Raw genomic sequence first — 14,303 nt, forward strand, 5'->3', positions numbered from 1 at the left:
AAATGGGGGTGGACGACATGATTGGACTCTCAAGCTTAGAAGACTACTGAAAGGATCATGAGATCAATAGTTTTGCGTGTCTCCTTCATCTTTTGCAATCGTATTATTGCCCCCCACTCAGATCTGAGTACAGGGTTTGGTCTCCTGACACTTTGGGTTCCTTCTCAGTCCATTTCTTTTTCCTCAAATTGGTCAGTGAAAATGCCAAGGCGTTTGAATTCTCTTGCATATGGCGGTCTGTGGCCCCCTGAGGGTCTCCGCTTTTGCCTGGACAGTGGTTAATCGAAGGATCAATACTTGTAGTAGGCTTAAGCGGGGCACCTCTCTATGATGTATTCTATGCAAGCCTGCTGAGGAATCCATCAAGCATCTCCTTTTACTTTGCCCTTTCTTTTTCTCTATTCGGAGGGCCATAATCTGATGCTTTGGTTTTTCATGGGTACTCCATCGCTCCATTAAAGCCCTGTTCATTTAAGATTATGCCAACTGATTGCGAGTTAAACCAATTATTGGACTCAAAATTAAATGAACTCACAATCAAACGAACAGGGTCTAAGAAGACCCTTTTTTTATTGGGCGTCTGCCCATTTGGAACGATGGAGCGTATCCTATGTCGCCTTCTTCCCCATGCTATTGTGTGGCACAGTTGTGTGTGTGTGTGTGTGTGTTGGGTGGGGATTTTCGAAGACAAAGAAAGATGTGCCGGGAAGATTATATCCAACATTAAAGCAGATTCGGTGCCTTGGGCACGAGCAGGTGGTATTACCACTCCTTATACCACGGCTAAAATTATCCGAAGCTGGAGGGCAATTATATGGGAAAGAGAGTAAAAGTGGCCCTGCACCTCAGTGGACAGCACCACGCATTGGCTCTCTCAAGTTGAATTCTGACGGCAGCACAAAGGGGAAACTGAACCGGCATGAACTGGTGGCCTCATTTATGTTGAAGGTAGGACATGGAGGTCTTTCTCCGGCCCAATCGGCATCTTGGATTCAAATGAAGCGGAAGCGGAAGCTTTACTTTGGAGGCTGACAGGCGGTTGACCATCCATCCTTTCCTTGGGCCAAAGGTTCGGTTCGCGCGCGGTCCGTGGAAATTGGCAAACGCAATCCTGAAAATCCGCTACTATTGTCGGAGGATCTCCCCGTCTTTCATTCACCCCGCTCGGCAAATGGCAGAGGCTGATATCTTGACGAAAGAGGGAGTTGCTCATAAATAAAAAGGGATCGACCTAGTAGTGGTCGGTCTTGGAGACCGAGATTCAAGCTGTTCAAAATTTGTGGAACTAAGGCCCCTTTTCATGTTAGATTTTGCGAGCCATTTTTAGTCTAAAACTGATTATTTTTAGTCTAAAACTGATTATTGGACTCAAAAGTATACACAATTTGAAGCCCAAGAAACAGAGTTCGTCCCTGGTGATTCTGTTCTACCCACTCCAAAATTCAGACAACGAGAATGGTTGACGAACATAAACCTAATTTGTTAAGAATCAATAAGGGCCAAGATTATAAATAAAGTCGGTCCTCCCACATCGACCACCCTTGAGCCCCACCTGTCCCACAGTAAAATGATCCGGCCATTGGTTGATTAATGCAATTGATAGTTGTCGCAAGCTTTCCTTCTACTGGCCTTCGGCCCTTCTCGCTACAGGGTTCGCCCCTAAACGATACTGATCGCTTGATGGAGATTGAGACACGCCCCTCAAGTTGGGTGAGGGGGTGATCAAAGAGGCAATCAAGTAGCCAAGAGAAACATGAGAAGCCGCTAAGTTTCGCATCAATGCTATTTTACAAGATAAATCAAGAATTATTGTTTCTCGATAGCATCTATGCTTGCAATTTTTCAATAAAACAAGGATTCTCATTCCCCTTTCCAATAAAAACTTGTTTCTTTGCTATTGTGGGTTTCCTAACAGTTTCTATCCCATTGTCTTCTACTTAAATCTCATTCCAAAACCCCCACAACACGGACTCGGGAAGAGAATTGGCCCTAATACCAAACCCCTCCCACACCAAATAACATCCTATACAGAATACCAAAACGAAAACAATACTCACTTGCTATCAGTGAAATCAGCGTCAATGACATCACCACCATCAGGTGCTTTGCCACTAGCAGGCCCAGCATCCGGCCCAGGGGTAGGCCCAGCTCCAGTTGCACCGGGACCAGGCTGGTTGTAGAGAGATTGGCCTATCTGCATCACCTCCTGGTTGAGTGCATTCATGGCGTCTTTCATGCCTTGAGTCGATCCGGTCGACATGGAATCTTTGAGTTCTTTAAGTTTGGCCTCCACCTTCTCCTTGACAGGACCAGGGATCTTGTCTCCCAGCTCTTTCAGTTGCTTCTCTGTCTGGTAGACGAGGGAATCTGCCTGGTTCTTTGTGTCTATGGCATCCCTCTTCTCCTTGTCTTCCTTCGCAAACCTCTCTGCCTCCTTCACCATTCTATCCACCTGAGTTGATTTGACATTCAACGTTTAAACTATGACAGGCAAAACTAGAATATAAGTAACACTAAAATCTACTCTACCCAAACCTAGTCATGCACTAAAAAGCCAAATAGGTCACATTATATTTTCCCCAGAACCTGGGCTTTTTTGGAGAAGGTATTAAGGTTGCAAAAGCTACTTTCTCCATTTTGCTATTTTGTCTTTGAGAAAAAAAGCTACTCTCCCAAGTCCTAACTCAGGGTTAAGTTTCAAAAGGTGATCACATGTAATCTGAATACTAATTTAAGTGATCTATTTGCAATTCTAGGAGTATTAGGAAACGTACCTCATCACTGGGCAAGGTGCTGGCACCTGTTATGGTGATGTCCTGCTTCTTCCCGGTGCCCTTGTCAACAGCAGTGACAGAGAGAATGCCATTGGCGTCAATGTCAAATTTGACTTCAATCTGAGGGACACCACGTACAGCAGGTGGAATCCCATCAAGGCGGAAGCTGCCAATTGATTTGTTGTCTCTCACAAACTCCCTCTCCCCCTGGAGAACATTGATCTCAACACTTGTCTGCCCATCAGCTGCTGTTGAGAAGACCTCAGATTTTGAGGTGGGTAACGTCGTATTCCTGGGAATGATCTTTGTCATGACCCCACCCAAAGTCTCCAAACCCAAGGATAATGGTGTTACATCCAAAAGCACAATATCACTGACATCTCCAGCCAAGACCCCTGCCTGAAATTTGAGGAAACAGTCATACAATAAGATGGCGGTCCCATAATACACATGCATGATTTACCTGACATATTCCTCATGGGTAATGGTAAAACATCGTCAACAAGTTGGCGCTTCCATAATTTTTTTACAGCCCAGTGCTCACAAGAATCAACTGAAATCTATAAAGCGTGTAACTTTATATGGGCAATTATAAGACAACACAATGTGTCAGACACAGCGAGCCTGGAAAAAATTGACAGATGAAAAAATGTAAAACAAGGGATTTGCTAGCCAATTTCGTGGAAAGCCATTTCACGGCTGGCTTTTGCATGTGTGAAGAGCCACCTCAGATGAATTAAATGAATAAGACAAAATCTGCCAAAAAGTCAACATGCGCGGCTGTTCTCACATGCAAAAGCTAGCCGTGAAATAGCTTTCCGCAAAATTGGCTAGCAAATCCAGTAAAATAATATTGGAAGATGATATGATATCAAAAGATTAGTTCATAAAAGCATAAGAAACAGAAAAATGTCTATCTAAACAAAGAAAATTTTTAGCGCAGCAGGAAATGACATATTCAGTAATTCAGGTACTAACGAAATTAGGTAGCTCGGGAAAATCATGACTTGTCGGGTCTTCCTAAAAGCAACATCAAATTAATTTTGGGAAAATTACATTTACACCCCCTCTAGTTTCTGACACATCCACTTCTACCCCTATTGTTTAAAACGTGACAACTACAACCCCCTGTGGTTTCAATTTGTGTAAGGTATACCCCCTCAGGTGACGAGTCGTCCACAGATTGAAGGGTTAGGATGATCCGATGGAGCTGATTTTTTAGGCACACCCTATCTATGTCAGGGCCCATCAAATGAACGCTTTGGATCATCCAAACAATGTGGGCCCACTATGTTTTTGGTAGTGTTCGGATTCGGGAATGGGCCCACATTGTTTGGATGATCCAAAGCGTTCATTTGATGGGCCCTGACATAGATAGGGTGTGCCCAAAAAATCAGCTCCATCAGATCATCCTAACCCTTCAATCTGTGGATGAACCGTCAATTGAGGGGCCTAACCCTTCAATCTGTGGATGAACCGTCAATTGAGGGGGCCTACCTTATACAAATTGAAACTATAGGGGGTGTAGTTGTCACGTTTTAAACTACAGGGTAGAAGTGGATTTGTCAGAAACTAGAGGGGGTATAAATATAATTTCCCCAATTAATTTTTAAAAATAATGACAAGATTATCGTAGCCTTGTCAATTGTGCTCACGATGAGCAGGCAGCATTTATAGAACTGGAATGCCCCGTGGTTACACAGGTTGCAACTGATTCCATTTTATATGTTTCTCCCACTAAACTACGTTGAAAAAAAACAGAAGGACAAATTATTGTGCTTACATATAGCCTTTTGCCAAAAAGTTAAATGCAGAAATAGCAAACACATTACATTCTTTTGATGTAACTCGATGACTTGCTAACAATCAATTGTATTTAATTGTGCATGTTCATGGCACTCCTATTACTGACTCTATAAGTCACAGAGAGCCTTAGTTTTCACTAACAATAATTTCAAACAGAAGAAACAAGAGCTTTCAGAGAGAGCTCAGACAAAGATAAATTGCAGATGATTAAATGACTGACCTGAACGGCAGCACCAAGAGCAACAACTTCATCAGGGTTGACAGTGACATTGGGCTCTTTCCCGGTGAGCTTCTTCACTACTTCTTGAACAGCTGGTATTCTCGTTGATCCACCAACAAGGATCACCTCATCTAAATCCTTGTAGGAAAGCTTTGCATCCCTCAAGGAATTTTCCACAGGAGTCTTAAGCCTAAGCAACACACAAGAGAAATAAATTCCAGCGTAAAAATCAGAAATACAACCATCACGAAATTAAAAGTGGTAGTGTCAATCACAAACAATAATGGGGTGTGCCTAAATCATTTGAAAAGTGGGAAAGAGGCATCTTCCCCTAAAAATGAAGAACAAGCAACCCAACTTACATCCTACAGGGGAATTCAAATCGGTTTAATAAACTCCGGGCAAATTCTGATGTTTTGGGGCAGCAGTCATAATAATTTCGAAGTGTGGATGTTATGGCCTTCCCATTCCCCCTCGGTGAGGAAAATGGGAGTGCGTGTACTACTGTCAATTTGTTGTTCCCCAAATAGTCCTGACAGTATAAATGAGGATCATTAAACAGGAAACTACATATACCTGTCCAGCAAGTCTGAGCACAGCTCCTCAAATGTGGCTCTTGTAAGGGTTGTCTCAATGTGTTTGGGGCCATCTGCAGTTGCGGTAATGAAAGGCAAGCTGGGAAAAGAAGAGGCTCATTCTCAGTAAAACACAGTAAATAAAGAGAGAGATGAACACCCCCATCCATGAGCTCACCAAAGCAAGAAGGTATATTACTAACCTAATATTTGTCTGAGTCAAGGATGATAGCTCCATCTTGGCCTTCTCAGCTGTTTCAGTGAGACGCTGAAGAGCTTGTTTGTCCTTAAGAAGATCGATACCTTCATCTCTCTTGAAACTTAAAGCAAGCCAATCTACAATCCTCTACATGAATGAAAGATGCACAAGCAAAAAAAAACAATAAGAGCAAAACAAAAATAACCATCTACAATACCACATGTAATTGGCAATAAATTGTTTTTATAACAATGGAACAAAATTATCCAACCTTGTCAAAGTCATCACCACCCAAGTGTGTGTCTCCGGAGGTAGAAAGCACCTCAAACACTCCATCACCAACCTCAAGAACTGCAATAAAACAGGCAAGCATTTGAAAAAAAAAATAGAAATGCTAAGTAGAGTCCAGATTTAAGACAATAAGCTATTACAAGTAATAAAAGCTGTGCTTCATTTCACATGCATGTGCAGTTGTGCCCATCATAGTCACAGATATCTGTCTAACGAATTTCTCGAGAAGGGTGACTCCTTGGATTTTATTTTATTTTGTTATTTTCAAGCGTATATTGCAAAAAACTGCAAAATTAAAAAAAAAAATTAAAAATATAAATATTTTAAAACTGAGACATAGTATATGGAATGCAACTTTAGTAATGTAAGGAGGCGGGACGACGATGTAGTGAATGTGACTGGACAAGAGGTATCTAAGAGTGATATCTTTCGCTCTTGGTTCAATCCTACATAAGGAAGGAGAGATTGAAGAGGATGCTAACCACATAATAAGAGCAAGTTGGTTGAAATGGAAGCATGCTTCAGGAGTTTTGTGCGATCGTAAAATACCTACCAAGTTGAAGGGAAAGTTTTATAAGACGGATGTGAGGCCAGCCATGCTGTACGGCTCAGAATGTTGGGCCACCAAGAAGCAGCATGTGCATAAGATGAGTGTCGCGGAGATGCGAATGCTTAGAGATGGATGTACGGCCACACAAGATTAGATCGAATTAAAAATGAAGACATCCATAAAAAGGTGGGGGTGGCACCAATTGAGGAGAGAAGATGAGAGCACCGCTTAAGATGATTTGGGTATATATAGCATAGGCCTTTGGATGCTCCAATGAGAAGAAGTGACTCGTGCCAAGTTGATGGAGTAAAAAGAGATAGGGGCAGATCGAAAACAACTTGGGTAGAAAGAGTGAGGAAAGACTTGAGGGCTAGGAACATAACAGAGAACATGACCTTAGATAGGATAGGATGGAAGAAAATGATCCATGTAGATGACCCGAGCTAGTGTCTGGTTTAGACTTAGTCAATTTGAGCCGAGTGGATCCTTTCACTTTCTTCATGAAAATTTTCTAAAGGATTCATTAGCCGACCCCAACTAGTTTGGGACAAAGGCTTAGTTGAGATCAGTTGTAATTTTAAAATATATAAAATATAATATTTATGAAAATATAGGGTAACAAATAATATCATAAATGTATCGCAATATTTTTGCGGTAAAATATACAGTAATGAGACATCTCAATATTTAAAAAAAAAAACTAGCAATAATTTTGGATTTTAATATCAAAATAACACAAAATATCGTGATGTCTTCAAAAATATTAGAGATATTTGTGACTATGGCGCACATACATAATGACATTTCAAAACAAATAGAAAACTCAATGTGGTCTGGAGCGGATGCCATCACCACAAACACAGCTCAAATTGCATAAACTCTATAAGCAATATAAATGGACTGCAGCTGGCAATTTGAGAAGCAATACATGAATGAAAAAGTCTTCCTCCTATTCACACGATAAAGAAAGCAGCTAATCATCTTTTCTACTTCCGTTTTATTTATTTATTTTTGAACTGCAGCACTAATTTTTAATGTATCAATCACTGTTTAAAAAGTCCTGGGGTCTTCAATCAGTTTTGACTTGGATGAGTTCTCATCCAAGTCCGGTTTTTGCCCTATCAAGTGAATCAAAAACTCCTTTGACTATCCCAAGTTAACGAAGAGTTGATCATGTCAATTATTAATTCGCCTGAGCTGACTTCCTTTTACCTTGGCCATGTCTATGTCAAAGAACGAGTTTTTAAAACAAGGGAAGAATACACTTAGACCCCCTGTGGTTTCTGACACATTCAACTTAACCCCTAATGTTTAAAAAGTTACATGTAGACCCCCTGTGGTTTCGATTTGTGTAAGGTAGACCCCCTCAGTTGACGGTTCGTCCACAGATTGAAGGGCTAGGATGATCCTATGGAGCTGATTTTTTGGGCACACCCTATCTATGTCACGGCCCATCAAATGAACGCTTTGGGTCATCCAACCAATGTGGGCCCACTGTGTATTTGGTAGTGGGCCCAAACCCCATACCCGAATCCAAACACTACCAAAAACACAGTGGGCTCACATTGTTTGGATGATCCAAAGCGTTCATTTGATGGGCCCTGACATAGATAGGGTGTGCCCAAAAAATCAGCTCCATAGGATCATCCTAACCCTTCAATCTGTGGACGAACCGTCAATTGAGGGGGTCTACCGTCTACCTTACACAAATTGAAACCACAGGGGGTCTACTTGTAACTTTTTAAACATTAGGGGTTAAGTTGAATGTGTCAGAAACCACAGGGGGTCTAAGTGTATTTTTCCTTTATCAACATGACCAGCTGAATACTTCTGACACTGACCAGTTACAATATGTATTGTGCCAAATAGCAAAAAAATATTCATTTTCATAAGGGTGTTACTCATCATGGGATACAACATACATATAAAAAAATTAGGAACCATAACGAAAATTAACATAAAAACGGAATTCAACAACATACTGAAATTAGCATATAAAAACTCAGATGCTCAACCTTTGAATTGAAAATATGTAGCACAAACGACAAAGAACGATGATGCTTAACTATAAAAGAAGAATCAATGTAATATCCAATACCAATACAATATCAATGTCATATCATATTGTGTCAGAATTTTCCTATACAAAACATTCCCACTCTGTTGCCTCCATGAGGTACAAATCAACTGTCATGGGTGTAAAAACACTGTTTAAAAACTCCCTGGGTCAATCATCAACTCGCAAGAGTTGACTCCTTTTTACCTAGGCCAGGTTCTCATTTCCCCCTACCAAATCCATCAAAAACTCCATTGACTGGCAGCGGTTAATGACAAATTGATAGCATCAATCATTAATTTTCCCTAGTCGACTCCATATCACCTTCTTCAAGCCTTGTCTGAGTTGGAGTTTTTAAACATTGGTGCAAACAAACAACCTTGCCAGAGGTTGGATGGAACAGCAACTTTCCTTTAGTCAAACTTACAACCTAACTTGTAAAAAGAAAGGAAGGAAAAACCAACTGCAAGACCAACTATCTCTGCATATTAAATGAAAGAATACATACCCCTATCTGCTCAATACAGGTTTTCTTTGCAAATATATTTGAAATTTATTCAAACGAGATCATAAAAGACTACATGAAACTCCTACAATAATTTATTTTTTTCCAAATGATTCGTGCTCAATATGTAGAGTACATAAATAATGTGCCAAACGATTTACACATGACGTTAATTTAGACCCACGAAGAACTCAAAAGATGAGCTCCCATTATAGTCAGCTTGAGTTTGATAACATAACAAACTCCACATTAAATAAATAATTATAGTCCAAACTACAAGTCAAGGTTGAAATGATTTTCAGGAGTACTCCAAACCCGAATCCGATTCTTGTAGAGTCCTAAAAGGTGCATTAACCTGGACGAAAGAACTCACGAACAGTTCAAAAAAGAAAGAATTGGACAAACTTAGCATTTAAAAAACGAATTGGACAGAGTTGGGTAGGAATTGCACAGCAGTTGAAAGATTAGTTGTTTCAACTAAGTATATGAATAGGATGTGCAAATACGATATGAAAATGCCAATTCAGCTAAAGCCTTAAAAATGACTGAAACAATGCAACTGCCAGTGAAGTTGTGAATGCCCAAGGAATTCACAAGCAGCTAACCAAAAGAAATGAACAGAATAATTAAGGACTTACAACCTGATACATCAGGTTCGAAAATCCGAAACTGAGAGACAAATGGACACTATATGAAAATATGTGACAGTAAATAATTTTTTGCATGATTAAATGACCCTAATCAACATGGTGAAATGTTGAGCATCCCAAACCATCCATTAGTATGGTTTACTAAACCGTGCGATACACACTAACTAAAAATCAGTATTAGAAATTTCTTCCCATAGGCTGGACGTGTATGTAGGCCAATTTCGTGTACAAAGGCATTCCCATAATGCCTACAGGGGTAGCAAGGGTCATACATACACACACGCACCTGTATGTGTGTGTGTGTTGGTATTTGTAGAACAATGTAGATTAGCTACTTAAAACAATAGGTCAAGCAGTTGAACTGATTTTGAATGAATCCCCATGATGTATCTAATTTTCAATACTGAATACAATTTCAGGTTCTTACGAGTTTCAAGCAAAACATAAAAAATAAGGAATATCATCATGTATGCGACAAAAAGACAAATGGGACAACAATTTAGGTTCTGAATAGCCTTGATACCTGAAACATCAAATGTGCCACCCCCAAGGTCAAACACTAAAATGGTCTCATTATTCTTCTTCTCAAAACCATATGCCAATGAAGCAGCAGTAGGCTCATTGATAATACGAAGAACTTCTAAACCAGCAATACGACCAGCATCCTTTGTCGCTGTCCTTTGGGAATCGTTGAAGTATGCTGGCACTGTAACAACTGCCTTAGTGACCTTATCATTTAAAAACTTCGATGCATCATCCACAAGTTTTCTCAAAACCTGAACAGACCAAAAAAAGACAAAAAAAAACATATCTTCCTGTTAGGTAAAAGGATAAACAAAAAAATCCCGGTCCGAATACTGGAAAGTGGAAACAACGACAAAAGACGAGAAAAAGGCCTAAAGAGATAATAGTAAGTATTTTTAACTACCCTTTATTAAAACTCTACAAAAAGACTGATCTCTTCTAAGTCAAAGAAAATACACAATTATCAGAATGACACACTGTGTCTTATCCTCGTGGAGTAGTAGTGAGAGCCAAATCAAAATCATCAATTGCTGGAAATCGAACCGAACAATCAGATTAAAAAAAAAAACACACAACTTCCTACAGTCTTCATCATGAAATACCTCCCATTTTGCCTAGGAAACTCATCAAAAACTGAAATATCGACAAAAAGATCTCAGTTGCACTCATCATTACGAATTGCATATTTCTCCTGACATATAAAACTATAAGACCTAGGAAAACAGGAAATAAAAAGAATAAAAAGATCTCCCCCCAAGATAAAGGCACAATAACATTAATTAACTACACTCTTTGCTACCTCGAAAGAGATTCCAGAGCGGATAATGACAAAAACAATAAATTAAAGCTAGCAGGCCAACGATAATGATACAAAAAAGAAAGGGTAATGCGCAAGTTAGCGAAACCCTAAACCAAAAATGTAGGATCCAAACAACAAACTATAAGGTGCACGTTAGCAAAACCCTAGTAAAAAAAAGTGTACCGTTCAGAAAAAACCTAACAAACCCTAAAAAAAAATATCGAACCTGAGCAGAGATCTCCTCGGCTGCGAACTGCTTTCCGATAGCTGGACAATCAAGCTTTACATTTCCATTATCATCCCTAACCACACGATACGACACCTGCTTCGATTCCTCATCCACTTCCGACATCTTCCTCCCAATAAATCTCTTCACAGAGAAGAACGTGTTCTCAGGATTCACCACCGCCTGCCGCTTTGCGATCTGTCCTACCAGCCGATCCCCGTTCTTCGTATAAGCCACGACCGACGGAGTCGTTCTCTGGCCTTCGGCGTTCGTCACTATCGTCGGTTTCCCTCCTTCCATGGCCGCCACCGCCGAATTAGTCGTCCCGAGATCGATTCCGACCACCTTCTCATTCACGACGCGAACAGGACCCACCGATTCCCTCCGGCCGCGCGTCTTTATCTTCAAGAAAGCGGACCTAGGCAGGCCCAAGGAAGATCCGCTGCCGTTTAATCGCTGGCCGAAGAACACCGTTCGATTTCCGGTAGTCCGATTTCCGGTTCTCTTCGAAGTGGCGAATCCGGCACCGCCGAGAACGTGAATCTGTGCCGAAGATGACGCCATCGAGACCGAAATCTAAGTAGATCTTAGAAATGGATTTCAAGCTCGGGAATTGGAGCCCCTAACCCTAACCCTAGATAATCAGATGGAATATGAAGAAGAGATGTTGGCTAAATTTGTTCTTCGGAAAATGATATCTGCACGCACCTACTTAGGTTTTCTTTTTCTTTTTTTTCAGTGTTCCTGGCTGCGTTTTTCTTCTCTATGGAGTGAATGAATGTTGCGTGGGAGAAGATAAGAGGAGCGAGGAGCGAGGAGCGAGGTCGAGGGCTTCGAGAGCGAGAGGGTTAGGTGTTGACACGTGTGCATTCTAGAAAGTTCTCTGCGGTTGAGTTATTACTGGCCTTAGGATCGGGGAACTGGGAAGGATCTAGTTACTTCGTTTCTAGTCGATTAGGGTTACATGTTCTTTAGGCTGATACTTGCACCTAGGGGTGTAAACGAGCCGAGCTTGCCCAGCCTCGGCTCGGCTCGTTAAGCTCAAAAGCTCGGCTCGGGCTCGAACCAGGCTTGGTCAGGCTCGGCCAGGCTTGCGAGCCTTACCGAGCTCAGGATATATTAAGTTCACACCCTCATCTTCCCTGGACAGCCCTATCTAGTGTAATTTGACTACTTTTTTTATACTATGGGGGGGTAGTCCAAGTAACAAATGGGGTTTCAAAAATGAAGTGACATATTTTGCCTCCCCCTTTCACTCCATGGACAACCCTTTTAGTGTATATATTAATATATAATATATATATTTAAATATATTAAATTCTTAACGAGCCGAGCCTGGCCTAAATCGGGCTCGGCTCGTTAAGGATTCGACCCGAGCCCGAGCCAAAATTGACACCCTTACTTGCACCCCATTTTCTTCACCTTGTCACCACTCACCGCCTCTTTTTTTGTCTTCACGAGACAAAAGTACCCCTGAATTTTATTTGAATTTCGTTTGTTGCTTGTTTTGTCTTTGTATTCATTTTGATTCGTGAAACGTTTTACATATGGTTGAGTAATGTTGAGAAATAAAGGAAATGGAAACGAGTCCTAGCGCTCGAGTGAGTGGTGAAAGTTAGCCATTTAGGTTTAGTGGGGTCATCTCTTACAAATACTTTATAAGGGTGTTCAGTTGCGTGTAGGAAACGAAAAGGAAACGGAAATGACGTGGCAGAAGGAAACGGGAAGGAAAAGAAACCGCTAAGAAAGCAGTAGAATCCGCATTCAGTTGCCAGGGAAACGGAAAAGAAACAACACATAATATGTTCTTTACCATATATAAAGCAAATGACACCCTCTAAGTCTTACCAAATAGTCCACTAACACAAATGAGAGGGTGCCCACCTGTAAAACAAAGGAAAGCAAATCAGATTCAAAAGCCTAAAAAATAAGATCCGAATCATTTTTAAACAAATGAGAGGGTGAGAATCATTCATAAAAAATAAAATAAAAACACAACAACCTCATAGGACCCTACACAGGATGGTGAGAATAACTCGTAAAAAATAGAGACAGCAACCCTCTGGATCAAATAATTTTTTTAAACATGGCAGAGTTGGTTATTAACAAAAACCCATTTCCACAAATTCCTATTTTTTTAGACGTGGCAGAGATTGAAGCCAAAAACGAAAAAAAAAGAAAGAAAAAAGATTGAACCCCAAACCCATTTCCACAAATTCCTACCTTCATGCCCAAGAAAAACTTCAAAGTTTAAACAACTCAAAACCCAACAAAAAGAAGAAGAATGGAGAACAAAAAATTGAGGCCAAAAAAGAAGATTAAAACCCATTTCCACAAATTCCTACCTTCATGCCTAACATACAGTTCAAAATTTTAACAACTCAAAACCCAACAAAAAAAAAGAAAGGAGAGCAGAAAATTGACGTAAAAAACGGAAAAAAAGAAAGAAAAAGAAAAGAAAGATTCAAGCACCAAAAACGGAAAAAAGAAAAAAAAACAAGATTCAAACATACCTGTTTGTTGCTGAGGACTAGTGCATGAGGAGAGAGATTTCCGCCGACGAGAGGAAGAAGATGAAGTTTTTAGGGCTTCTTTGTGGCGTGCGAGAGAGAGAGAAAGATGAGGTCTTGTCTTTTATTTTTTAGGGCTGATGTTCTCGTTGAAGAGTGTTTATATATATATATATATATATATATATATATATATATATATATATATACACACACACACACACACACACTTAAAATCGCGACGAGAAAGGTTTTCCGCGGAAATGGGATGGACACGTAAGGCTCATCGGATTCCACATCAATATTTCGTTTTCCTCACGCTTTCTTTCCAGTGACAACAAAACGACCACTTTGCATCGTTTCCACGGAAAATATGCCCATTTTCTTTTCTGTTTCCGTTTGAAACGCGCAACTGAACAGGCCCTAATAGAAAGAATATCTGCATCCTTTGATATTTGAAGTAGAAACCTTGATCATGAGACAAGAGATAGTCAGTATTCCACGTAAACGAGTTTCAGCCTTTCCCACCTTTTTGGGAATTAATTATACCCTTTTTGTGATACAATTTGGTCCAAATCCATTTATCTGGCAGGCCTTGCTATCCATCGGCCATGCAT

At 40.4% G+C, this 14,303-nt stretch overlaps 1 protein-coding gene across 1 annotated transcript; it reads right to left on the reverse strand.

The window, feature by feature from the left end:
• Positions 1 to 1,750: 1,750 nt before the first annotated feature.
• LOC143886891 (stromal 70 kDa heat shock-related protein, chloroplastic) lies at positions 1,751 to 11,970 on the reverse strand. Its single transcript, XM_077391060.1, has 8 exons — positions 11,177 to 11,970; positions 10,150 to 10,402; positions 5,846 to 5,925; positions 5,579 to 5,721; positions 5,377 to 5,475; positions 4,801 to 4,990; positions 2,775 to 3,173; positions 1,751 to 2,452 (listed from the first exon to the last, which is right to left on the reverse strand). The coding sequence occupies exons 1-8, from the start codon at positions 11,738 to 11,740 to the stop codon at positions 2,054 to 2,056; spliced, it is 2,127 nt and encodes a 708-aa protein (XP_077247175.1). The 5' UTR covers positions 11,741 to 11,970; the 3' UTR covers positions 1,751 to 2,053.
• Between the last annotated feature and the right edge of the window lie 2,333 nt (positions 11,971 to 14,303).

The sequence above is a fragment of the Tasmannia lanceolata genome, unplaced genomic scaffold (genome assembly GCF_043159265.1).
Source record: "Tasmannia lanceolata isolate RefF3 unplaced genomic scaffold, GAP_Taslan_0.1 ptg000011l, whole genome shotgun sequence".
Taxonomy (NCBI): Eukaryota; Viridiplantae; Streptophyta; class Magnoliopsida; order Canellales; family Winteraceae; genus Tasmannia; species Tasmannia lanceolata.

Coding starts and splice junctions, on each gene's coding strand:
- LOC143886891 (XM_077391060.1), bottom strand. CDS start 11,740: ATGGCGTCATCTTCGGCACAGATTCACGTTCTCGGCGGTGCCGGATTC. Junction 5,926..10,149: donor TGGCACATTTGATGTTTCAG/GTATCAAGGCTA, acceptor GTTTTATTGCAG/TTCTTGAGGTTGGTGATGGA. Junction 4,991..5,376: donor TGCTCAGACTTGCTGGACAG/GTATATGTAGTT, acceptor TGTGTTGCTTAG/GCTTAAGACTCCTGTGGAAA.